This window comes from Uloborus diversus, chromosome 6 (genome assembly GCF_026930045.1).
Source record: "Uloborus diversus isolate 005 chromosome 6, Udiv.v.3.1, whole genome shotgun sequence".
Lineage (NCBI taxonomy): Eukaryota > Metazoa > Arthropoda > Arachnida > Araneae > Uloboridae > Uloborus > Uloborus diversus.
The window spans coordinates 23381500-23409442 of record NC_072736.1 but is presented as its reverse complement, the minus strand read 5'-3'; the positions used below and the strand labels follow the sequence as shown (position 1 = coordinate 23409442).

General features: G+C 30.9%; 1 protein-coding gene across 1 annotated transcript in view; it reads right to left on the bottom strand.

Annotated features, from left to right (window-relative positions):
* Positions 1–27943, bottom strand: part of LOC129224274 (long-chain-fatty-acid--CoA ligase 1-like) — a 103959-nt gene that overhangs the window by 10585 nt on the left and 65431 nt on the right. The window contains exons 11-18 of the mRNA XM_054858702.1: positions 26043–26177; positions 22911–22993; positions 16159–16309; positions 13282–13351; positions 13114–13202; positions 8223–8339; positions 3215–3268; positions 668–757 (exon numbers count right to left, since the gene is read on the bottom strand). Of these exons, the coding sequence (XP_054714677.1) occupies positions 668–757; positions 3215–3268; positions 8223–8339; positions 13114–13202; positions 13282–13351; positions 16159–16309; positions 22911–22993; positions 26043–26177 (789 nt within the window). The remainder of the gene's footprint in view (positions 1–667; positions 758–3214; positions 3269–8222; positions 8340–13113; positions 13203–13281; positions 13352–16158; positions 16310–22910; positions 22994–26042; positions 26178–27943) is intronic.

Genomic DNA, 27943 nt, shown 5'->3' with positions numbered 1-27943 from the left:
AAAAGAGGATGGTCTCAAAAACTCTGAGCTGGCCAAACATATCAATATTTATATAAAATTAGTAATTGCAGGGGTGTAAGTGGAATAAAATAAAATTTTCTGAAGCCAGTGTGAAATTTTCAGAAACTGTAAGAAAGAAAGATACTGTGAAAATTTCAGCGAAATCGGACGGGTAGTTTTTGAGTTTTGTACGTTGAAACAAATAGACACTTTTTGGAGACTTTATTTTATACTATATAGAGATATAGAATCGCTCTGAGGTCTGAAAATGCGAAACAAGGAGGAAAAATTTAAAAACAAACATAAAAAGCTAAACTTTCAGTAAAAGCCGGAAAACTCTAATTCTGTATGGCGATTAAGGGCATAAAGCAGGTGCAGGTTGTGAAAGATGTAAAGCAAAATAAAATTAATAAGAGAAAGAAATAAACTGAAATAATTAACTTAAATGATTAACTTAAATGTAACTAAAAATATCCAGTTTTCAAATTGAGAAACATTGTACAGTACAATAAACATAAATGCAGCTTTTCAATGAAGTGGCATAAAAGATATATCACAAAAATTAAACATAAATGAATGTAAATGGATTTATGTACTTCCATTCTGTTTATAAAAAGTAAACAACATTAATGAAGAATTATAAAACTTGAAAGACCTCTAAAATTACCTGATTTGACAGACCATCTACATAAATTTGGGCAACCAGTTTACTATGGCTGTACACATTTTCTACTTTTTCAGGAGCAATGTACTCTCCCTATAATACACGTAATGTGTTAGGTATCAAAATGTACAAAGTATGTTACATCTATATACAGTCGACGCTCATTATAACGACCACACATTATAAAGACCGTCCCATTATAACGACCAGTGGTAAAAGTCCCAACTTTGTTCCTATGAACTCTATGTTAATTTGCTTTCATTATAACGACCTTTTTGTATCGTCTAATCCAGTACAGCGACCGAATTAAGCGGACGCTATTTCTGGTGTTCTTTCCAATAAACAAATTTGTAGCTTGAAATGACTTTGATTATTGTTTACGGACATCTGCCTGAAGTTTTCAATGTCAAATCGAACTTTGAGAGGGGTGGAGAGATTACCATTCACCACTGCTAGCACAGAAAAAATAATGGGAGGAAAAATCGAGAAATTTCCAGATTCCTAAGAAAAGAGAGTTGACAGATATGTTGGTAGTTTGGTGTTTGAATCTAGTGGTTTTTAAAATTTGGGGTTCTGGAGGGACTTTTAAATGCTTCTTTGAAAAGCAAGAAAAACACAATTTATCACCTATATCTGAAACAGAAAACAATGTTTCGCAAAAATCACTTCTGTCAAAAAGGCAAGCATCTGTCTGGTTTTATCTTCAGAAAATGTTGTGGTAGTAGTAGTAGTAGTAGATTTGCATTTGTGTAACATTTTCCTCCCTATATTTTCTACTTTAAAATTTGTTTAATATTCTGTCATAATATTTTGCGCACAATTTTTTTTAAAAATTCCTATGATAAAAATAATTTGGGCATTTAACTGGAAAGTTTGAAAAAGTACCATTTTTTTCGGAACAGCGGGGCATGCATGATGACCGTGTATATATTTTTAATTATACCTCTTATAACGACCACTCGTTATAAAGACCTTTTTCTCTGGGACGGAGATGGTTGTTATATCGAGCGTCGACTGTATATAAAAATCGATGTCCTGAGATAACATATATATATATATACATTTCAATGCACGGCCAATACCGCTGAAGCCTCAGACTTGAAATTTGGCAGGCATGTCTACATGATTATAAAAGTATCCACTAAGAAAGGTTTTTTAGAAATATTGATTAGTTCGGGAGAAATTAATTAACGCCCCGTAATTTCGGTAAAATTAAAACCTATGATTTTTCGAAATATCAATTAATTCAGGTGAAATTAATTAACGCCCCTTAATTTCGGTGAAATTAAAACCTGTAATTGAAATTTAAATCCCTTATTTTCAAAGGCTTTCTTCCATTCAAATCATTATTCAGTACTTCAGCTCAACTTTTGGTCGATAGCGAATTTTCAACTTGATATTGTTTTTATTTCTCACGTGATTCTTTGAGGCTTTTCTCAAGTCAAATAATAATGTTTCTGTTTTTTGCTTTCACTTTTTCAAAAAACTGGACACGAAGTTTCTAAGAAAATCATCACAGATAAAATACATAAAGCATTTAAGTTTTATATTTCACATCGTAAAAGTAAATGATAATAATCAATGTCCTGAGATAACATAAGTATTCCCATAACCGGCATTGCTTGGGTAAAGAAAATAAATACTATAAAAGGATCGTTAACGACAGTTATGGAGCAGTTAAGAACAAGGGCATATATATAAGGAGTCCAGGGGCCCGGGATCCTCCCAAAATTAGAAAAAATTATAGGTAATAAGTAATTATTTTTAGGGGATTTTTGTAACTAGGTGCACCAAACACTGTTAATCCCCTACTAATTCCATTACCCGAGCAATGACAAGTACGAGAATGTTAGCAAAATATAAATGTACAGTAGGTTGAGGAATTAACTTTTCCTTCGAAATTTAAATGGGCAAAAGATTAGAAAGGTTTTGAATGGTCCCAAACTAACAAATGCAAAATTTTAGTATTCTCAAAAGTCTTCTTTTGCCTCTAGATGGATTTTAAAGTTTTGATTCCTTTAACCTGATAGGATATGCTGCATATAGAAAAAGAATCCTGCCTATGCATGCTCATGCAAAGAAAAAAAAAAAGAAAGTTTTCTGTGCGCTATTTTTAGTTAGTCAAAAAAAAAAAAAAGTATAAATGGATGATTTTTTTAGAAACAGATAGCAACATTAGATTAGCAAATGGTTCAGAAAATCGTAAATGTTCATTAAATCAAGCATTAACTGCATCAATAATTTTTGTACTAAACATAATATTTTATTACTCATTTGATAGATTAAAATAATTCAAAATAGTTTAAAGTAAGAAATCCCAAATCAAAACAAACCCTAGCAGTTATAGATTATTTGTTATACATGGTTGAAGTTTAACTTTGTGCCTCATATGATGCACTTGGGTCACTTAACTTGAAATAAAGTATGATCATAACAAAAGGTCAGTATAAATGAGATAAACTTATCCATAAGTATGACAATGACCACAGTTCAATTTTTAGTTGAATTTGAAATTAAAGATCAATTTATAATTTAAAATTAATAACTTACTTGAGATAACTTAAAAAGATGCTTTTTTCTGTCAATGATTTGAAGGGTACCATTCTAAGTTAAAGAAAATATAATTATACATAAGTTTAAATGTAGTCTTTTTCAAATATTATTATTTACTATGCATACAGTAAGATATTCACAAACATTCCTATTTACTCAAAAATGCATAAATAAAGAATTGCAGTTAAACCATAAAGTTGAAACCTCTGCTTGGCAAAGTGCCAACAAGAATTCATTCATGTCCAAGGGAAATAAATAGTGTATGAAATGAGTCTTATTATATTATGGTTTTGTTTTATTAAGCTTAGGGCAATTTTTTTTCTTTCAGTGTTGCACAGGTCTATTCTACGTGCAAAAAAAAAAAAAAAAAAAAAAAAAAAAAGACTTAATCAGTGTTAGATATTAATTATATTACATTTGTAAACACGCATGATATTTTAAAAATGTATTCAAAATATTTTAAGCTATTTTCAAGGCCTAAACTATTATTTAAGGTATACAAACATAAACCAATTTGTACATGTAACGACGCAAATTACATTTATTGCTTAAGACGACAGGAATACTGCAGTAATACTAGTGAGTGCAGAAAAAAATGCACAAAGTTGATTAAAATCTTCCTTAACTTTTGAAAGCTGAAATAAGACAAGCAAAACTGTGTTATGCTTTACATAACTACCCATTTAGTGTTCCGTATAAAATCATATATTCAGGTTCACTTCATTACTAAAAGCTATTAAAAGCAATTTGAATTAGTATATCTATGCAGTTTACTAATAAAATTAGGATAATTTTTCTAAATATTTCAGAAATGCTAAAGTTCAGAAATGTGTTATAATCTGTGAAGTGTGAAAAGAAGTAGCTTTGTTTTGAGTAAAATCATCAGTTCATAGTTTTTTCATAATTATGTATGCTTTTAGCAGAGGGCTGTTATATTGAACAATTACAATTTTTATAGCCATATTGGTGCATAAAAAACTGCAACTTTACTCTGTTCTTGACTTCATCTCTGAAAAAAAGCAATATTGCTCGGTTCTGAAAACATAATTTAGTTCTAACATATTGAAATCATGCACAGAACGTAAACTCATTCTTAGACAGGAAGAGAGGGGTCTAAGCATGGGTGCCCATATGCAAAATTGTAGGGGGGAGGGGGGGGCTCAGAAATTTTAACCATAGTTTAGTAGGATATTTTCCCCATGGAGGCAGATTTTAGGACAGATTAGAGTCATTAAAATTTGGCATTTTTAATTATTTATTCAGGAATGGCTGAAGAAATATTTTTATATTTTTGCAAAGAAAAAAGTACTAAAAGCAAGGAAGTTCTAATTTCCAAGGGAAGGGGGGGCTCAAGCCCCCTTGCCCCCTATATGGGGGCCCTTGGGTCTAGGTACCTTGGTAAGTTGAAGCTAAGCTTGTAAATGAAATATATTTCATACTTAGAACAACACATTCTATAACTGAAAAATCAGTTTCAAAAAAAAAAAAAAAAAAAAAGACTTCAATGATATTTTTTTTAAATACTTGATTTAAATCCTGACATAAATCAAGTCAACTTGAATCAATCAAAACTGTTACGTATCATTATCAAAGTTTTATCAACTTTAGTAAGTTGGATCCTACACAAAAGAAATACTTAGAGTAATTATTAAGGGTTAAACTCCTAATTCCATCACTGTTATAGAAAGCTAGCGGTACCCTCACAGCTTTGCCCGTAGTAGAAAATTAAGAGGTCATTTGGTTAGCTTGTGTATTTACAAATAATGGATGATGAGTTTCTCGCCATTTTGCTATGTTCATTTGCTCGCCCATGTTCCAAGTTATGATAATTTGCTTGTCTGCGTTATGGTAATTTACGTTCGTCTATGTTATGATAATTTGCAAGGTAAAATTTTCTTAAAATTAAAATAAAAAAAGAACAAAATCTAATTTTCGAAAAATCGCTTCGAGGTGATCATCCCCATGCTATAATCTAATTCTGTGCCAAATTTCATGAAAATTGGCCGAACCTTCTAGGCACTATGCGTGTCACAGACATCCTGACAGAGATTAGGACTATCAGCTTTATTATTAGTACAGAAGAATCTATACAGTTAACAATCTAAGATGCTTGTTTCTCTTTTTATTTTGGATTTTGGGATTGTAAAACAAAATCATACTAATTTCAATTCTGATTCTAAGCCTAACCTGTTTAAAATTTTGTTACGTATTTCCAAAAAAAAAAAAAAAATGAAAAATAACCTTTAAGGATGCAGATGATGCATGGCAAACTTGAAGAGTATTTTATTAATAATTAGTTTCAGAGTATTCACCTCCAATGACACCTTTTCCGCCTACAGTAAAGAAAAGCACAATGCTGTTTATAAAATCAAAAGAAAAGGTAATTGTGAAGGGCTGATATTTAGACTGAAGTTGAAACGTATATTTGAGATATTCAGATTTATAGTTTGCAAATATTTCAACCTACATTTTACTTCTTTTATGCTATATCCTTCACAGTTTTGCTTATTTTATGAAACAGATATGGAACATGGAACTTCAAAGTAATTCCCTCTGTTTATGAATTTTTCTCAGTTTTCCCTTCATTTGATATTTTGATATTTTAGTTTTCATGCAGTTTATTGTTAAAAGAAAAATGTCCCACTTGGAGATAAAGCTAAGAATTTGCCAGATAAGGAATTTCTTTGTTCCAAATTATAGACAGCAACCAATAATTCTAGAATTTAGCTTCCGTCTCCCTAAGGTAGGTGTTGTGATGCCAAAAACTGGTTTTTGACTTCGTGTGCTTCAAAAAAAATTTTAAACTTTCTTAATGCTGAGGAAAATGCAAAACAATTTTTCAGAACATTTTATATTCACATTAAATTTACTTCTCATTTAATTAAAAAATGTTGCAACAGGTATTTTTGTTTTATCAGTCTTAACTAATACTAATTAGTTTAACCCGAGAAAGATTGGTCACCTAACTGTGCAAGAACTGTAGAGATCGTGCGAGGTGACTGAGTTACCCAATCAGTCTTAACTAAAATTCGCTATACATTGTCATTTTCTATCTTTTTATAATCAGTAAGTTTATGTTTGCACGCCATTATTCAGAGCACAAAGCAATATAAATGCAAAGGGAGAGCTAGAGAACGCAAAACTACACTGCTTGGAATGCAATTCCAAAGCAGTAGCAGTCGGGTGGGGAGAGTGAGTCACCCTATTCCCGCTTGAATTCCAAGAAATGATTGCTTCACATGCAGAAAGAAAAGAAAAGTAAAAATAACACTTCACTTACCAAAGGGGCTGTCAGATAGGAGGATACTGCAAGGGTGTTTGATTACAGATAAATATTTACCCTGTGACAAGTGTTTGGATATGAATGGGGTGAATGTGTGCCCCATGCGATCTCTCTCGGGTTAAGGTCATATAAGTTGCAATGATACAGATTTAATAAGACAAGCTGAAGCAATCAAAAACATCTAAATTCTTCATAACTTAAATTGAAAATACATGAAAAATTATAATAAGAAAAAAGACTTATAAGGGCATTTTATATCAAATCAACCTAGAAACAGGTCCCGATCAAGACAAACTGGTGCCCAGGTCCTGCGTAAAAATTGGTGCCCCCCCCCCCCTGCGAAAATCAGAACAATTTCAAAGTCAATGTTTTATACTAGAAACCTAATACACTAGAAACCTACACATTACTGCAGAAACCTGGGATTTGAATACCAAACACTTGATAGTCACCATACTAATCATAGTTAAACTGCCGTACCTTAAGGTAACAATGAATTAAAAAACAATTTAAAACTGCAAAAATAGCAACAAAAAAAAAAAGAAAGAAAAAAAACTAACTAATTCTGACATTAAGTTTTAAAAAGGCTTCTTTCTGGCTTTAACAGATGCAAATGTGTCTATCACATCATCGAAATCTAATTTTGATGTCACGGAATTTTCAATGGTCAATAAGAAAAACGCCTGTAAATTATCCTGAGAAGCGCATCTTCTCAAACGATTTTTGATTATTTTCAAAGCTGAGAAGGAACTTTCCCTTTAACAGAGAAAAAAGGAAGTAATTTAATTTAGTCTATTTTAGTGCCCCTAAATTTGTGGTGCCCAGGTCCACGGACCCGCCGGACCGTGCGTTAATCAGGCCCTGCCTAGAAAAGTGCAATTCTCTCTTCACCATCTCAGAATTTTAATAAAATCGTTAAATACTTTTCAAACTGAAGTTCCATTTAGAGAAAAGAACTTTTGTGCATGGTAAATTAAAAAGAGCTACTGAAGCAATTGTAATAATGTATTACAGTCGAACCTGTCTATCTCGAATTTTACGGGAGAGAAGAAAAATTCGAGATATGGGGGTTTTGAGATACAGAGGTTTGAAAAAAGTTCTAAAAATGAGTAATTGGAGCAATGACTCGAAAGTAAAACTTTGGAAGCAATTTTATTAATCAACAATGTCCCCTTCTTCTCAGTTTCTGAATGGATATAATTGCTGGAAAACTTGCTTCTTGTGCATAAAATTTTAATTCTGGAGGATTATGTGACTGCTAATATTAAGAAAAATGCTTTTTGTCTCCAAACTCCAGTTAATATAGATCGTTGGGGAGAGAATTTAAGAAAGACACTTTAGTCGAAATTCGAGATATACAGGTTTTCAGAAAATTTCATTCGAGACAAACATGGGGGAAAGCATTGAATCAATACTTTATGTGCAGGGAAAATAAAAAATTTCGACATGGAGAGGTCTTCGAGATAGGCAGGTTCGAGATAAACAGGTTTGACTGTATTATTATTATTATTATTTCTCTTTTTTAAAGAAATTACAGAACCTGTTCCCCTATTCTAATTTGATGCAATTTTTTATTGTCCCTACACTATGCATCAAATAAAGCAAATAGTCAAATTTAGGAAATAATACTTGGAAAAAATTATAAAAAAAAATTTATTTAAGTAAATATTTACATCTTGGAATAATAAAATAATAAGCAAGCTTAAAAAGGTCAAGACTTACAGGAAGCCATCGTCCAATATCTCCTGAATGATGCCATCCGCTCTCTTCAAGGCACTCTTTAGTTGCCTCTGGATTTTTAAAGTATCCTTTAAAAACATTTGGACCTCTAAAGCAAACCTAGAGAAATATATTTAGTTAATACGTAACTTAGTCAATTCAATGTAGTCAGGGGTGCCCAACTGGGGGGGGGGGGGGTCATGGCACAGACTGTGCCTTTGAAATTTTTAGGGAGGGGGTGCTTTGAGAGGTATTTTGTTCATTTTTAGGGCCGCTATTGCTTTTAGGGGGAGTCATCTTAATATTTAGGGGGGTGCACCCTTGATCTTAGGGGAGGTAGGCACCCTTGATGTAGTAATGGATGCTTTTCTTCATAAGGGAAAACAATTTTGAAAATCTGTACAAATTATAACTATCAGAATAATAATCATTTACTACAAAAAAAAAAAAAAAAAAAGAAAAGTTGAATCAATAATAAGAACTAAATATTTATCTCTGAGCAGAGACATTAAATAAAATATCAATGCAATCAAAAGAGAAACTGAAAAACATTTCAGACACATGCTTTGGGGTTAAAACCTGAGAGATCTCTAATGCTCAAAATTTTATGCATTGTATATTGATATGAAAATAATTTTATATAGGCTATGCTAAAATTGTTTAAACAAATTTTGTTGGTTTTGAAGCTCACTTCATGTACTGACAAAGGGGTTCTTTTTAAGACCCGAAATACACGTTCCCAATATTTTTTCAATTTGTGCATTGGTTATATTGATTTCTTCATGAAGAATAATTTTGTAAATAAGTAAAAGAAAATTTAAAGCATATTTTTCCAGAAGAATTAACTTTTCTTCTGGGGAAGGAAAAAAACCAGAGTTTAAGTTTAACTTGATATCAAGTTAAAAAAACTTTGAAAACAGTAATTCAATAAAATTTAAAACTATTTAAAGAAATATTAATTTCTTGCATAAAGCATGTTTTAAAGCAGAAATTCTGCTAATCTGCATAAGTATAGGGATATCATGCATATTTACAGATAAATAAAATTTAAATGGTACAATGGTACATTAAAATTATAGGGGGAGGGGCATTATATCATCACTGATACAATCATGAAACCAAAACAAAGCAGACTACGTTATTCTGAGGAAATCATTATTTCAACATAAACATATCAGGCGTTATTTTTCTCAAAACTACAAGATCAGAGAAATTTTAGCTAAAGAAAAGTGATATATTGAGGAAGTTGAGAAACAAAAATTATTTTTTTTTAAAGCACACTACTTTTCTGTTAATTCAGGATAGCAAATGTTTCTTAAAAGAATTTTGTAAAAATAACAAAACGTATTTCATTTTATTTAAAATTAGCTGCGTTGCCTGGCTTTGCACAGTCTACATCGAAAATAAAAGTTATGTCAAGTGACACATGTTCAACAATCAGGTTTGAACTATAAAAAAATCTGTAAAATTTCTTAACAAATTGCAGAAAAATAACCAAAACGGAAAAAATTTAAATCCCCTAATTATAGGAAAAGTTTCAAAACAAAAGCCGGAATTTTATTTGCTCATATTCGAGAAAAAAATGGCACCAGATCTTTCTTCTCAATGATTTTCTTCCCCACAACAAATTTTAATAAAAGCATCGTTCAACAATGAGTGTGATCAACAAGGAATTTCTAATTCAAGGCTTACCTATAATTTTAGCATGAAATTAGTTAAAAACAGTTATAATTTGTAACTGTGAACATTGGAATAAATTTTATCTGATGCAGAAAAATCAGGGGTTTTTATGGATATTTTATTCTAATTTTTGCAAGCATTTTTTTTTTTTTTTGTCCTCATATTATTTAAAAACGCTATTTTTGGGTCCTAAAATTAAAATTTGATTAGTTCGTTTTTTTTTGAGTTTGATAAAATCCCTACATTTGTTCTCGAGTGCCCAAGTACGTCGCTGCAAAATTTGGTCTAGATCGGACATAAACTGTGGATTTGGCAAACATACACACACATTTTTATTTTATTTATATAGATATGAAATAATAATGAACTTATATGATTTTTTAATATTGCTAAGACAAACATTAAAGGGAATCAAAATAATCATAATAATATTTAAAAATTGAAGATTTTTCACACACATTCTATCTATTTGACCATGAATTTTACTTTACAGAGTCAAATATTTCTGAAAAGATTTTAATATACTTTTTCAACTCATTAAAACTAAACAAAATAATTTGATCAAATCAAAAAATGATCAAAAAGTTAAATTTCTTGAAATGACTTTTCAAAAATCTGCTTTGCATCAATTATATAACAACACTTCAAAAAATATTTGAGGGCACGAGAAGGAAAAACAACTTACAGAGCACATTTCCCGACTTTAAAAGTCTACGTTCTATGTCTTAACAGTTTTGATTTAATAAAATTTTTCATGTTTAACTTCTTTTAAATGATATTTTTGTATGGGGAAAAGTGAAATTCTCAGAAAATAAATTAAAATCTTACTTATATGGATTTTTGAAACTTCTCTTTGTCACTTTTACTTGCATCATTCAAAAGAAAAGAAGGAAGGAGCAGGGGGGGGGGGGGGGGTATTGAAGTAAAACGAAAATGGAATGATAAAGGGTCATTCCATAGTGACTAACGTAACATTCGCAGCTGATTTTCTTACTCTTTTTACTTACACCGGGAGTAAAAATAAATGTTTTTTTGATTTAATATGCAGATTTAAAATGTACAAAGTGACTATTTTTCATTTCTACCAAGAATTTGAAGCAAAATAAGCGCTGATAGGTATTGTTTTGCCAAAAAAGGCATCGTGACTAACGTAACATTTTTGCAACCCTGAGAAACAATGCTTATGTTACGAAGCAAATTTTTCTGAAAGTTACGCAGGCATTTAACATTGGCCGATATATTTGTAAGAGGTAAACAGTCTATTTTTAAAAATATACTACAGATTTATTACACATAAATCTTTTTTGGCCCTTAATGGTGCGTTTACGAAAAACTGTGTGTGACTAACGTAACGTGACTAACGTAACCATCGGATAACAAGCAATGAATGCATATAAAAAACTTTTTGTAATTAATCTTTTGCTCTTATATTACTTTTACATGTTTTAGGAACCTCCTTTGCGTTGCATTTGGTTCTTTCTTTATTTTTTTTCTATATTAGTGTAAAAAATTGAATGGAAGGATTCAGTTCAATTAACTCAGTTTGAATGTGCGAAAAATAAATAAATAAATAAATAAAAACTGCTTTTACAAACTGAATAACATTATTTTGGGCTAATTAAATTTTATATATATATCTCTTTTAAAAAAATAACTTTATTCAAGTTGATAGTTTCGCCGAATTCTAGTATTCTGCAGATATACTAGTTATCGTCATAAGAAACTCCTAGTACTTTTCAATGGCATATTATTTTTTAAGGTTTACTGATTTATCGAACGAATAGTATTGTGCATCCTGAATCAAAGTGTAACAATGAAAAAAAAATATTCAAACATTTTTGCAGAATGAATTTTAATTCCGGACATCACCGCAAATGTTTGAATTTCTAAATGATCATTCTTGCATTTTCTGAAATATATGGCAGCAGTGCTTATTCTCACTGTATCATGTAACATCTTCAAATGTTTTCCAATGAGCTGCCATTACTTCATTTTAATAATAGGTGGAGATGTATTTTCTAAAAAATAGACGTTCTTCTTTGTTAAAACTGTCTTTCTATTTTCTTAATTATTTAGCTTGGATTCTTGTGTTGAATGCAAGCACATTCAGCAGAGTACTCATTTTGCTTTACTCACCCTTTTTTTTTTAATAATAATTCTTTAAATTGAAAGTATATTTTTAAAGACCTTTAAAAAAGTATTTTTCTAAATAGACAGAAGGTCTACAATGTAATATTACTTGTATTTTTCACCCTTTATATTTTTTATCAATGCAGAATGCCTACTTATTCAAAATTGTTCATGAAAATGTACATTAAATTAAATAAGTTTTAAATATTAGCAGTCATTTTTAAAATGTTACGTTAGTCACATGCAAACTGTTACGTTAGTCACATTTCAAATGTTACGTTAGTCACACTAATTATTTTATATCTACTGATACAAAAAAAAAAATATTTTGCACTTTTTAAGTAGATATGACATAGATGTAAGAAAATAAAAAGTGATGTTTGGTTCAATCATCTGGTTTAGTTTTTATGCAGAAAATAGTTCATTTAAGTGACTAACGTAACGCAAATATTTTCAGTGAAATAACCAAACTAATTAAAATACTTATCTTATAATGCATGCAAAAAGAACAGTCAATTTTATTGGGCTAACATCTAATCTTTTAGAATAAAAATAGTTCTTTTAAAAATTTGCAAAAACTTTTACGTTACATAAGAAAACTTAGACGCACGTTTTCAGCATATTTTAAGCCTTTTCTACAACCTCGCACGTTTAGAGCCAGAAGAAAAATACCGAATGAAATTTTTGCAAACTGTTACTGGGTTAATGTGCTAGAAAGTATGCTGAATGAAATGATAAGTCACAAATAGGGCTTTGTTGAAAAAAAAATTCTGAGGTTGAGGTTGACATTTCTATGGAATGACCCTAAAACTCAATAAAAGAATGAAAACAAGATCAGTTCAGTTATTATTGTAATCAATATTGCAGTAATTTATTTTATCCATTTCTTATACTTCTGTTCAGCATTATTGTCTTTTTTTAAAATAATATAATGAGCTAAATATGGTTCAACACAGTACATAAAATTCAGTTTAAAAAACTAAATATTTCTAAAAATTTATTTAAAAAAAAAAAGTCCCTATCAGTTCAAAAGTTTGCTTACAAACCATAAAATCAATGAATTTCAAACTAATGATGTAATTACTTCACCAGTATCATCCTTTGCGAAATAGTTCATTTCAGGAACATCAGCTAGTTTAACATGATTGCATGTAAGTGGTGGCCCAACAAAACCTAAAACGAAAATGATACTTTACTTTCTCGCCATGTATCTCGTTAAATATAAGGAAGTGCCAGAAAAACTAATGTATACCTCCACCAAACTCTTCAGGAAGTGTCATGTTTGAGGCAAGTACTTCAGTTTGTCCGTAAGCTTCAAAAATCTAAAATGACATGAATACCTTTTAAAAACATTGTTGCTTAGATCAGAGGAGGAAACAACTTTTTTGGGAATGCATAATTTTTCAACAAGGTGAAATAGCTTGAAACTTTTGTAGAATCATAGCTACTTAGATTTGTCGCTTGCAGGGTATTTCAAATTAACACATTATGGCTATTTCTAAACAAACAGGCAAAATGGGAACAGAGAAAATCAAAATTATTTACCCTTTTTTGGTCATGTAAAATGAAAAACGGCAGTCAACCAATGTGAAGAATTGGAATTTGTGCCATCAACATGACCTTGGAACTTATGCAAAAAAAGTTATAAAAAAGTGTTTTTTTTTTTTTTTTTTGACTTAAAAGTGTCATGTGCTTTGTAGGGCCATGGTGGCCTGATCCATAAGGCATCAGACTTGTGACCCGAGGGTCCCGGGTTCGACCCTAGCCGGTCAAAGATCCACCATCTTCATCGATGGTGACTGGGGGATGTTAAATATGCTCGTTGTCACTAAGTCCTCCAATTGAAACGATACCTTTGGAAGTGCTGGACCAGGGATTGCTTGGTTTCTGGTCTGGTTCAAAAAATCAGAGCTGTCTTCTGGGTCCCATCCAAATGGTTAAGCCACAAATAGTGGCAGGTATGAGGGACTCTGGAGTGAAAAGTGTTGATGCTTTGTTGGAGTATTAACGGTGTGGCGTTGGTCATTTGTGGCTAAGATTTTCACTTGATATTCAGTCGATATACAGGGCGTTCGGTTTTAACCTACAAGACCACTAATTTTGCAACCATTAGTCTTAGACGCATACTTTCAATTGCAGAAATGTTCCAAATCAGATGTAGAGTTAAGATGTTAAAAATTTGAAGTAAAAATAAAAATGAGTAAAAAAATACAAAATTTAACTTTTTATACGGGCTGCAGGTCCCCTAACTTATATTTAGGGAAATAATTTCCATTGAAAAAGAATTCCAGCACAAAAAGTTTGAAATTAGTACGATCAATATTCACCGAGATATGAAACAAAGCATTTTGTGACTTACAACACTTTTCACTAGCCTTTAATAACACCTTCTGGAGGAAAATATAGCAGTTAACAAGTGTTAATATTATATGTGCAGTATTATAATGTTAAGTTATATGAGCAGACAAGGGCGCCTATATACAAAATTTTAAGAGGGGGCTCAGATATTTTCTACATGGTTTAGCAAGATATTTTTCCCATAGAAACCGATTTCAGTACAGATTACAGTTATTAAAGTTTGACATTTTTAATAAATTATTCATTAATTGCTGGAGAAGAAATGTTTTTACATTTTTGCAAAGAAAAAAGTACTAAAAGCAAAGAAGTTCTAATTTATAAGGGGGGCTTGAGCTCCCTCTTGCCCCCTTATATAGGCGCCCTTGTGTGCAGAGTATGGTTTTTTTCAAACTGTTCAAGGTTTTGTAGTGTATTTTTATGTATCACAGCTTAATATTTGCATGAATTTTTCAATAGCAATGAAAAATATAAACACCTTGGGTTCTTTTACGTTGACAACATGTCATTCTTCTGAAAGAGCGATAAGTTCCAATCTCATCTTCTGTATGGTCCCTTAAAATTTTGATTTGAAATATCTCCTTGAGTTCTGGTCGCACAAAAGTCAAGTTTTTTATGTGAGTAATAGTTTTCAATGCAGATTTTTCTCTAAATATAAGTTAGGGGACCTAGGGCCCATATAAAAAGTTAAACTTTGTATTGTTTGACTCATTTTTTATTTTTGCTTCAAACTTTCGATATCTTAATTCCGCATCGGATTTTGAACATTTTTGCAATTGAAAGTATGCATCTAGGACTAACGGCTGTAAAAATAGAAGTCTTGCAGGTTAAAATGAAACACCTTGTACGTCATTGAAAATTCACATAGCCCATTATGTATCTAATTAAGCTTTTCATGCCATAAGTGCCATCTCAACACTTTTTATGATTTTCAAATGTATATATATATAACAATATGGCGAAAATTAAACATTACCATAAAAAACGAAGAATGTTTAACTGTGCTAGTTCAATCCTTAGTATCCATTACCCTGCAATGTCAATAAACCACAAATAGTTGAGGAATATTGGAAATTGGTTGAGGTTATAGGAAATTCACATGTAGTTCTTTTAACAATACAGTGAAGCACTGTTTATACGTTTCCCTTTTATACATTTTTATCAATTATAAGTTTTTTAAATTGGTTCCTGCAAATTCTAATACACACTAATCTATACGTATTATACATTATTTTCATTTCTATGCTTTTTTCATACAGTCCCTTTAAAATGTATAAACGGTGCTTCACTGCATTTCTGTTCCAGATATCTTAAAATAAATATTTTTGGATTATTCAATTTTTCTTTTTATTTTTTGCAGTAATTTAAGTGCATATTCAAGTAAGTATTTCTCACATTTGATTTAGATTATTTAAAAGAAGTGTCATAGATCATTGTGACTTTCACTGTGAGTGTGCAAATGACATATATTTTCAATCAAAACCGAAAGCATTAATGCAATCAATTGCAAATTTTTAACTCACAGAAACTTCAGTAACTGAATTTTTTAGCTGTAAGCAATAAGTCGAGCTAAAAATCGTTTTACATAAGAATCTAAAACAATGGTTGCCTTAAATAAACTACATGGAAAAACACACTTTACAAATTTGGCCTTTTAGGAAGGTATAGAAAGATGAGCCGATTTCTTAATTAGTATGCTGCCTTCTACCACTTTTAACAACTGATGTACATTGTAAAGAGAAATCAAACTTGCATACAAAAAAACTAAACTTACATAACAGCCTGACGCACAGCGAAAGAAACACATAATATCAGCTGCTATGGGAGCAGATGTTGTGATGATCATGTGTACATCTCCACCAAGAGCCTGTTGGAGTTTCTTAAAAACCAATTTGTCCCACAGCGAGTTCTTCGTTATGATGCCCCTAGAATTTTAATACATTGAACTATTAGGAGCGGAAGCTGTAAATAAATAATAAAAAGAGGAACTAAAATACAGATACAGTACGGGGGGAGGAGACTTATTTTTACACATTAAGACTGAATTCACATCATTTGCACATGAAAATAATTTCTGAACACCGGTGGGTTCTCGTACTTTGTTTGCTAAAAATATGATTTAGCACTAAGAAGCAGTACATTTTTAAAAGACTAATAGAAAAGAAAACCTTTGTACAAAAATGATTTTAAACAATATTGGGGCAGATATTGAGTGAGTTTTATTTCCTTGTATTTCACTCAGTAACATTTATACATGGTTTTACATCGCAATCCTCATACATTTAACACTGGTTGAGTAACGCTCTTGAAATCACCAACAATGAAACTCGTGCCATAGCATGATAATTAGATAATATTTTTTGTTAATGTTAGACCATGGAGGGAAATGCTTTATTTTTACAGGGTAGAACTGTATACGGTAACTCAACTGTTTTACTGCTAAGACTCAGTTTAGGAGAAGGAAGAAACGAAAAATTGGTCAACAATCAACGCTATCTACTGGAGTTTAGGGTTAATCCACTGGAGTTAGGGTTTAAATTTCAACTATCAAAATATCACCAAAATGGCAATCGCTTAGTTCAAATGTAGATACAATTGTCAAATGTCATACATTGATGGGAGATTTTCTAATTAGTATATAATTGTTACAACAATGAGTTTAACATTACAGCTTTAAGTTTTGAAATGTTTCAAAACTTAACTTCTTAAACAAAAGTCATAAGTCTTTTACAAGTAGATTAATATTGGTTGGAAGATTAGATTTATAGTTATTACGATGTAAATGACTGAATGAAGTGCATCAATGGGAGCTCAAATTATGTGTAACAATTAAGCAGGGTTCATACTAATTTTCAGAAGTGAAAATTAAGGACTTTTTAAGGACTCTCAAAAATGTTTAAGGGCTCATCGGAAATGATTAGATACCTTTAGGTACACCATTTGAAAATTTTCCAGGGGGGGGGGAGGAGGGGCATAGTATTTGATACATATACACATAGACAAATGCATAACATTGTTCCCCCCCCCCCCCCAAAAAAAAGGGAGAGGCGCAATTCACTAGGATTATAATTCTTAAAATACAAATACAAATACAAAAGTGACGACCAGCAACAGGCTCTGGGCCCAGCTAGACTGGTCCTAGTCGATTTACAATCCCCAGTGAAGATCAATGGCCCTCTTAACCCATTCTTTGCCCCGGCCGATACAGGATCGGCTGCGCAGTTTGTGTTAATACTGCCCCGGCCGATTCAGGCTCGTCGCAAGAAAATGGTTCCTAACTGCCTTCGACGAACCTGTGTCGTCACGGCGTTTCTTGCAGTTTTTGCCTCGGCCGAATATGTGTCGGCGATCCTTCCAGGGGCAGAACCCTGTTATTGCGCTTCTCTGTTGGGTTCTGGTGCTTTTAGGGGAGCGGTAATCAAGCTCTTTTCCTTAGACAAAAGGGATGTAACTTACAGTATTTCACGAAACTTGTTGTAATTTATTTTATTTTACTAAGATATTAACCTTTCAAGTACTCCTAAATGGGACACGTATAATGCTTTGAATAATCAGGCATTATATTTTTTATCTTTTCGTGGAAGCTTTGTTTCTTAGCATTCTGGCATTTGAACTCCTGCTGAACAAGTGTGAAAATATTTCCTTACACATTTAACAATATTTCTATGCCTGAATAAAGCAAATAAACAGAATTTTTTATTCTTGTTATCAAAAATCCACCTTCTTACACAAGCAACCTTCACTAAATTGTTCAAAATCCTCAAATTTTATAATTTGTTTTACACAACATTTTTTAAAAATTATCTTACACATCTTAATTTTGTACGAGTATGTTTTTTTTTTATTATAATGTGTTTACTACGCTTTTTATTTATTTGTATACTATTATTATTTTTTATTATTTATTTCTTTTTAAAATCGTGATATTTTCAAACTTAAATTTTAACTTTTTATATTCGCGGCATCCTTTGATGGCTTTTTAGTGATACAGTTTTGAATATTTTTAATTTCACAAACAAAAATTATGAAGACCGCATTGATTATACGTAATAGTTGACCATGCAAAACATAAAATATATACTACAGTACAAATGAAATTATAATATCTTCAGTTATTTTCACTTTACTCATACGAAACGAAACATTCCTTTTCTCCCTTTCTTTTTCAGATTTTTATTTATTGTTTTAAAATAGCTCCAATGTTTTAATTGCGCCTTTATTTATGAGATTTTAAAAATAGAAATAAATATTTGGTTTCCTTTCAATAATCAAGTTGCCTTAATTAGTAAATAATCCTATGAAACTAACTAAAATTTATCCAAATATGTTTTAAAATAAGAAAAACAATTCGACTCGATTTCAAGCAAGATTTTCTTTTTTTTTTTCTTCTGAAGACATGTTCCCAAATACAAGCAGTAAAGCTTGCTTTGAAATTCCTTTCTGATTCAAACTGTTTTGTTTGTAAGAAAATAATGTGGAAGGGTTGACCGCAAGACACCAAGGGGGACATCTCCTTAGGGAATCCGCCCAGGCAGTCTCTGTTATTCCTCTTTCAGCTGGGGGCTTTTAGTTGCATGCACAAAAGTATCCTTTAGGGAAATAGGGGATTAGCCGCAAGTTTTGATCTTTTGTAATCATTTATCTTTAAAATACTTCTTACGCTTGAGCAACTGATATCTGGACACTCAGAAGGGATTTAAAAGTCATCGCAATTACGATAAAAGAACCGGAAAGCAAAGAGATGTCTCTGTGTTTATTGGTCGTTTTGAAGGGTCACAATGTATCAAAAGGCACCGAAGAATACTTTTTATCCGCTAAGAAAATCATTCCCACAGTTAAAGCGCTTTTGTCAATTCAAACCCCTTGCTCACAGGTGGGATCGATCAGTCAATTGTTTGAAGAATGTTTTGTTGAGCCCTTTTGAAAGGTAGATCATCTTACATTTAACAGTTTTGATTTCTTAAGGGTATAAAAAAAAAGAATGATATACTGAGATAAAAGCAAAAAGAAAAATAAATCAATAAAATAATTAGTGTTATAAAAATAATTGCTTTTCGTTCTATCCTCTATTGTTTATTATTTTTCCGTTATGTACTGTGTAAATTTAATGAATATTTCAGCACATATTAGCAACCTTGTATTTTATTGCACTATTTAATTCAGTGCCAAAAAAAACTAATAAAGCGAAGCGATTTTCGAATGCAAGCTGAACAGCAAAAACAACATTAAAATCCTGAGAGCAAAATGGGGAGAAAAGCGCTATTGCAACGTAGCAAAAAGCAACTCCGTTCGTTATCTGCGGCATGCGCGTTAAGGGGTTTCGGGTTGATTATCGAATGGGTTAAAACTGTCTACTCCTTTGCTCATTACCACCTCTTCGGGTAAGCTGTTCCAAGGTTCCACTACCCTGCTAAAATAATAATTTTTCCCAGTATCCATGTTAGCCTGAGATTTAAATAGCTTAAAACAATGACCCCTTGTCCTGTTTTCAGTGCTAAACTTTAGCCCCGTAACATCTTTCGTTTTAATAAATTTAAACAGCTGAATCATGTCTCCTCGGTCTCTTCTTTGCTCAAGACTGTACATTTTTAGCCTTCTAAGCCTGGAATCATAATCTAAGTGGGAAAGTCCACTTATTAGCCTTGTAGCCCGCCTTTGAACCCTTTCCAATACATTAATGTCTTTCTTAAGATAAGGAGACCAAAACTGAACAGCATACTCCAAATGGGGTCTTACCAAACTTCTATATAAGGGCAAGCAGAAAAGGGAAGAGATCAAAATAGATCCTCAAGTTCATGACATTCCACAATTCAACAAAAAATGGCTAATTAAACAGTTTCAAAGATAATACGATTTTTTTTCCTTATTAATTATGCTTGAAATGATTGGGTAGTAATTAATACAATACATGGCAGATATTGTTCTTAAAGAATTGTATTTATTTTTCAAAATTTCAGTTATAAAAAAGATCAGAAAAATCGGGATAGCTGTAGAAAATTAGTTGTATAGTGAAGCATTATTTTTTAGCATACATTATGGGAGTGAGAGGCAAATTGAAGAAAAAGAACCGAAATCTCTTTTCTTCAAGATATTTATATAATGGTTTTGTTATTATTGCTTTTCATTTGTTATTGTTACTAAAATCCCATTTTGTACAAATTTGCTATATTACACCATTTCTCTCAATTTTGTTACTTCTACATAAATTTAAATTTTGAAAGAGAGGCAGCAACTCCAGAGTCCTCGAATAAAGGGGTTGATGGAGCCAGAGTTCAATCTTGGCTGCATCACTCAATAATATCAATTTTTTATACTTTTTAGAGAAATTTTTTTTTTTTTTTTAACTAAAAACATTTGAATTTAAGGTATTGAAAATGAGAAATGTAAATTTAAAAGTAGGTTTGTTTGTAAAGTAAAAATTCACAACAGAGCAAAAAATCTAAGTTTTCCTTATATGGTCGAACATACTGTCAGCCACGCTTAATCGGGTAACGGATAAACGAATACCCCGCCTATACAAATAAAATCTCCCGGAACCAAATATTTCTCCATAGGTGTAATATTAGAGATCCCCGCTTAATCGAATAATTTCCCTGGTTAATCGAATAATAGTGATTAGCTTTCGCATATATTTTTGCTGAGAAAAATTTTGAATATGTTAAAAATAAATTAAATAAGAGCAATTATTGCAGTAAAAATTTAAAATAATATTTTTCGGCAAACAACGGGCTGGAAAAACAACATTCATATTCCATCAAAGCATTTCCACTATTCTATTTAGTTCCTTTTATTGTTGCCATTACCAACAGACAGTCGATAATTAAATTAAAAAACAAAGAAATATAAACATTGTAAACGATAAGAAATTAATAAATATTAATTACATAAAACACTGTAACTAAGTTAGAAAATTTTTCTCAAAATACCTTGAGCAAGTAATCCATTATTTTGGACTTTTTCCAAAAAATATGAACTGAAAAAAGGTGTCGAAACAAAGATTTAATACCTCAAGTTGTAAGTTGCATATTTATAATTTTCATACATACTTGTATTATATATACCTAATTATTATACTATTTTGTTGATTACTTAGTTTATTTAAAACGCTTTTTTAATCAAAAACATTTTTTCCTCTATTACTTAGATATTGATTTATTATTATGTTTTAAGACAAAAGTTATCAACCCGGAAAGGTAAATAAAATTTCCCTACTTAATCAAATACCCTGCTTAATCGAATAATATTTCTTGGAACCGACAGTATTCATTTAAAGTGGGGCCGACTGTACTTTCACAGCGAGAATTGAAAATAAATAAATATATAAATGGTTATCCTTCTTCCTTGTATTGGTACTCATAATTTGGTTTAAAAAACTTCATAATACTATTTCAGAATACGAAATAAATAAATAAATAAATAAATAAAAAACACACACACACACACAACTTGAAGTTGCTTCATTTAATCATGAAAGTCCAAAACATTTTACAGGCTGTAAAGCTTAACCATTAGAGATTCAACATAAAAATTCTGAACGCTTTCTTACATACCGGGGATGAGAGTAGTCAGAGAGCAAAAAGGAGGAAATCCAAAAAAATTCTGCAAAATCATGCGGAAAAGGGATGATATCCAAAACTGCTTCAAAATAGACACTAGAAGTCATGATATTCAAAAAATGGCTAATTTACCAGTTTTAAAGGTAATATGAATTTTTTTTTAAACAGTAATTATGTTTGAAATAACTGAGTAATAATACATGGCAACTCTGGTATTCATTTCTCAAATTTCAGATAAAAAAAAAGATAAGGAAAATGGGGATAGCTGTAGTTTGAAAATTAGTTGTATATTAAAGCATTCTGTAACAAATTTTAAGCACACGTTACTGGAGTGGGAGGCAAATTGAAGAAAAAGAACTTAAATCTCTTACGACAAGATATTTAACTATGGTTCTGTTATTATTACTCTTCATTAGTTTCTAACATCCATTTTGTACAAATTTGCTGCATTGCACCATTTATTACAAGAGTTTACTCTTAATAAATTTTGAAAAAGCGGCAGCGATTTCTAACCCCCCCCGAGTCCTTGAAAAAAGAGTTGAGGGAGCCACAGTTCAATCTTGGCTGCATCTCTCAATTATGTTAATTTTTCATATTTTTAACATCCACACATGGTTAATGAAAATATATTAAAATTTTAACAGAACCTTTTCTACTAAATGACATTATTGATATAATTCTGTCCTGTGTATACATTTAATTTTAGGAGTGAAAAGTGAGTGAAATAAACAGCAAATAATACTTTGCTGTGCAGGGAAATTAAAGTACTGAGTATTTTTCTCAGTGGAAATTAATCCAACCCTGTTTTTTCCGCCCATTCCCATCTCTACTCAAAACATATTCGACAACGATCATAAAGACGATTCAAATCATTTTATAACCAATCTTTTTGTAAACTGCACAAAATCCAATGAAATATTAATAATAAAAAAAAATAGAATGAAACAAATCACCTAGAAACTTTGCATACTTTTTGAGAAGTTTTTCCTTCCTTGACAGTGCAACTTTTAAGAGGATAGCTTTAGCTTTACTGCCTTTGATGCTTTCCATTATCTGCAACACATAAATTTCCATTATATATTTATTATGATTATAACTATGGTAGAAAATCAATTAGCTGGAAAGTTCGGGACAATCCCTATCCCGGATATATTCTGGATCGCTAAAAAGCCCTATTGCATACCTGCCAACATCTACTGAAAAAAAAATCCGGAAGATGATTGAGACACACTGCAATATCACATTTTTCAGTGTTATTTTGGGGAAAATAGAACTTTTTTACTGTCCATCAAAGTACAATTAAATGTAACTTCCTTTCATGACATACACAATCAAGAGAAATTCTCAAAACGAAGGAACCTCCCAGAAAAACCAGTAGAGTTGGCAGTTGTTGTTTGTTAATAAAACTGAAATTATTACAATAGCTAGTAATACATATTAAAATAAGAAGAAAACAATTCAGAAATGCTTATAAATATCAAAATATTAAAAATACTAGTGAGGGGATAATTTAAACACCAAAAAATTTAAGTTATTCATAATAAGACTTGAGACCCTCACATTCAGTTTAAAAAAAAAAAAACCACACCACTTTTTTGACCTTTTAAAACGAAAGAAAATGAAGGGAATAGCAAGAAACAAGTTTTTGAATGTAAATGTGCTATTTTTCTACCATAGTGCATAAAATAAATTTGTTTCCGTGAATGCGTTTTTTTTTCTTCAAATTTTTGTAAATGTTTCGTGTTTAAGATTACGGTGGTTATTTATAGCTATTGCTTTTGTATAAAGACAGAAATTTGATTCATGAGTTTGTTGTTGTGTCTAATAAAGTGCAGAGTGCAAAAGGCCTTTCAATAAAATATTGCATTAGAATGCTACAATATTCATTTCTTTAGTTTTCAGTTGGAATAAAGTACAAAAATTTCAGACTTACGAGTGAACTTTTTAATTCAAGAAAATATTTCGGAAATTTTGCATTGCCTAAAGGATAGCCCTGTAGCTATGAAGTTCGCTTTTGTAAACATTTTTCACAGTTACACGTGAGTAATATGGTATTTATAAAGAAACTATTCATACTCTTTTAGGTATTTCAAAAAAATGCTTACTTTTTCAAAAATTGCCAAAAAGGAGTTTTTTTTTTAAATGGCGGGAAAATCGGCAACAAGTTGCCTGTTTTCTGGTTTCCCCGTTTTTTTGGTTCCCAGATAAAAGGTTCTGCACTGTATACAGTGTCTAATGTTCAGTAGAAAGAAAAATGCTAGTAAGAAATTGAGCAACAATTAAAGACCCTTCCTAACAGTTTTCAATGAGAGTATTTTTTAGCATACTCAAAGCTAATTTTAAACATTGGAAATTTTAAGCCATAAACTGTCAAAGATTCTTAAGTCAGAATTGAATCAATATTGCAGAACAAATAAATAAATGAACTGATGTTTGCAAGAAACGACAAATAAAATTTATTCTGCGGTGTAGTTGGATTAAAACATTTGGGAATACCCACCTTTTTGTAGGGCCGATAGTTTTTGTTAGACCAAAACAGGTCAGTTTAGAAAACTTAGATAGTTTTAATTTTACAATGAACATTTAAAAAAAAAACAGTATGAAATTAATTTATAAGAAAATTGCTTTTTTTTAAAAAACAAATGGAACAAAAAAATCATGCGGTCGAATGGATCGGGAGAGCTGACAGCAATGCAAATGCACAAAATTTTTTATATTAGCACTCAAAAGTGTCCAAAAATCCATATTTATTACAATATTTCCGAATAAATTGCAAAAAAATCACTAAATTTATTACTACAAGAAACATTCAGAAAAATTATCGCCATAACAGAATCTAACATGTTAGAAACCGAAAATGAAAAGCACTATTTGTGGTAGTTGATACTTAATAATTTCTTAATCCTATGCTCATTTATTTTTTTTATTTTCCATTTTCATTTGTCATGTCTCATTTATTTGTCAGCTTTTGCAGCCACAAATCAGCTTTTGCTGCATTCCAACTATTGAAGAACCGGGTAGAATTTCCTTCAAATCAGCACTAAATTTTAACAGCATTTAAAAAAAATGGCAGTAAGTCTAGAAAAAAATAAAGGGTTAGTTTTAGAAAACAAGTTCTAATGAGAATGTTCTTTATATTTCACTGTTATGCATCACAAAAAGTTAATAACTGAAAGCGATATTTCTTCCATTCCATTTCTTTGGAGTTTTAAAATAAATGAATTTCTGCTCCGTTAGTACATAAAATCATTCTGCAATTTTTCACAAAAAAGATTTAATTACATATTTACATAAAATATAGAACATTCTTCTCTGCTCACAACAGGGGAAAAGAACAACATTCTCATTTTATCAAAACATTTCAACTATTCAATCTAATTTCTTTTATTGTTGCCATTACAAAGAAATAAATAAATTAAATTGCTCAGAAGATAATTAAATTAATTAATGCAAAGAAATATAAAACATCGTAAATGATTATAAACAGATAAAAATAAAAAGTAAAGCATGACAGAAATTAAATTTAAATACAGTGGAACTTCAGATATCCAAACCCGAAGATTCAAAATTCTGGATAATCCAAACAGCTTGTGAAGAGAAGAAAGGAAAAATCAAGAACCATGATCCAAAAACCAAGTTTGTTTTTTATTTAATAAGAGGTACTTTTAGCAAAGGTTTGACTAAATATATATATATATATATATAATAGAGTTCTGTATCTTACTAGGTAGCACTGACTTTGATAATATCTCATTGACGAAATAAACTGCATTGAGCTTGATGACACAATGTTGCACCAGCGATGCATGAACATTACATCCTGCAGTTAGAACATCTTAAGCACTCATGCTTTATCAGGGGTAAAATTGTATTATTATAAAGTTAAAGACATTCAGATCACTATTGAGCTAATAGCAAGAGCGTTAATAGACCACTCAGTATATTTGAACTTTCTGGAATACTAACAGGGCTCAGCCCCTTCCAGTTTGGATTTCCAAAGCTCCACTGCAGCAGTAACAGGAGAGGAAAATATTATTTGTTCGAAAATGGAAAGGCAAGTGTTTTTTAGAAATAAATATATGAAAAGGTAAATTTTACTCACATTTGAGTAGATTGCATTCAAAAGTCTAGGTACTAAAGGTAAAATTGTTGGCTTCAAGACTCGAACTTCATCCATTAATTTCTTAATATCTCCACTGTAAAAAGCAATTCGACGAGCAAAGTACAAACTCGCAACCTAAAATACAACATATAAAACAAAGTTATAAAAAATATTTTTGAGTATGTAGTGACAAAACTAAAAGGCATTTTTTAAAGACAATTTGGATTAAATTAAATCTCCTGTGACACCATATAGCAATAAAATAAAAAGTACAATCCAACCTTGATATCCTGAACCTCTTAATTTCGAAATCCTTGATGTCTCTAAAAAGAATTCCCAGCATTTTACATAAAACCTCCCATGTATTTTCTATAGTTCTTTTGAAGTTCATTTTTTCAAAATCCTTGATATGTCAAAAGCTTAGCACAGAAGCAAGTTTTAACAGCTGTTTTTCCTTGGTAATTTTTGTAATAGAACCAGTTCTGGAGATCTGCTTGAAGTTTTACACTGCTTTATATTGGAAAGCATAAGAATAAGGGATTGGGGCAACATAATAGGAGAATGTGGGTATTAAAAGGATGCTGCAGTACACCCAAACCTGTTTTTATGTGGTGGATAGGAATCGCATAAAAATGGCATAATTTTTTTTTTTTTTTTTGAAACTTTACAAGTAGTTTTAAAAAGTTGTTTTCGCAACACAGTTAAAATATATATATATATTTTATGTGGTGAATTGGGACCGCATAAAAATGTCTCATATAGAAAATAACCCAAAAAACTCACAAAATTATAATATTTAAAGGAAATCAAAATGACCCAAGTGATATTTTTTGCCAAGTACTCGGACAACATTTATTGAATAAGGAAATTTTTGGGAGGTCACAGTGACTTCCCATCATAGTGCCTAATCCCTTTTGCTTTGCTAATTTTGGACAAATCACTTTTCTCAATGGCTGATTTCAATCATTGGTTTGCTAATTTTAATATAAAATATGGAGACTCCTGATTGGGATTCTTTTCAGTGCATTCAGCTCTGTCTTGCCTTTTCGTTTGTTCAGTTGATTTTGTTTCAGGTTTGATTTATTCCTCTTTCTGCTGTATTTCCCTTCAAGGTGTGCTATCAACTTTCTTAGTTCCTCCAAATAATTTTTATATAACTTGTGTAACCCATATGCCATTTTTTATAGTTCTTTCATTATTAAAATTAGTCGCAAGATCTTTCGTTCAAAAATAAGCAAACTATTTTCTTTTGTTTTAATTGTCTATGTCTCACTACCATACCAAATAATTGGTCTAATAAGGGTTTTGTGTAGATTAATTTTTGTATTAATAGTCAGGAGTTCAGATTTTAACAGACTCTTTAAACCGAAGTAGCATTTATTCGTCATCAAAATTCTATAAAATTTGTTAATTGTTGAAATAAAATCCAAAATAAGTTAATCTAAGGTAGCATACAATAAATCTAACGTCTGATTGTTAAAAATACAAAAATATTTACTAGATGCAAAAGGATTGAAATCTCAAACACGGGAAAAAAAATCCGCAATGTACGTGTTAAATGTTGGCATGCTTCCAAAAATTTTATGTAATTATTATTTACGAAAAATAAAACATAAAATAAGTTAATCAAAGATAGCATATGTCAAAATCATTTCCGAATGCCAAAAACATCAAAATGCTTACAAGATGCAAAAGAATTGAAATCTAAAACAAAGGAAGAATTTTTCTTAATACGTTTTGAGCACATGGTACCCGTCGTTCTTTCTTCTTTTTTTTTCAATGAATAACACAAAATATGAAAAAAGTCCCCCCCCCCCCCACCTAAAACTGTAAAACCCGCCAATTTTTAAAAAATAGTCACTTTTAGGCCGGTTTTTATCAAAAAGTCACCATAGTCGTCT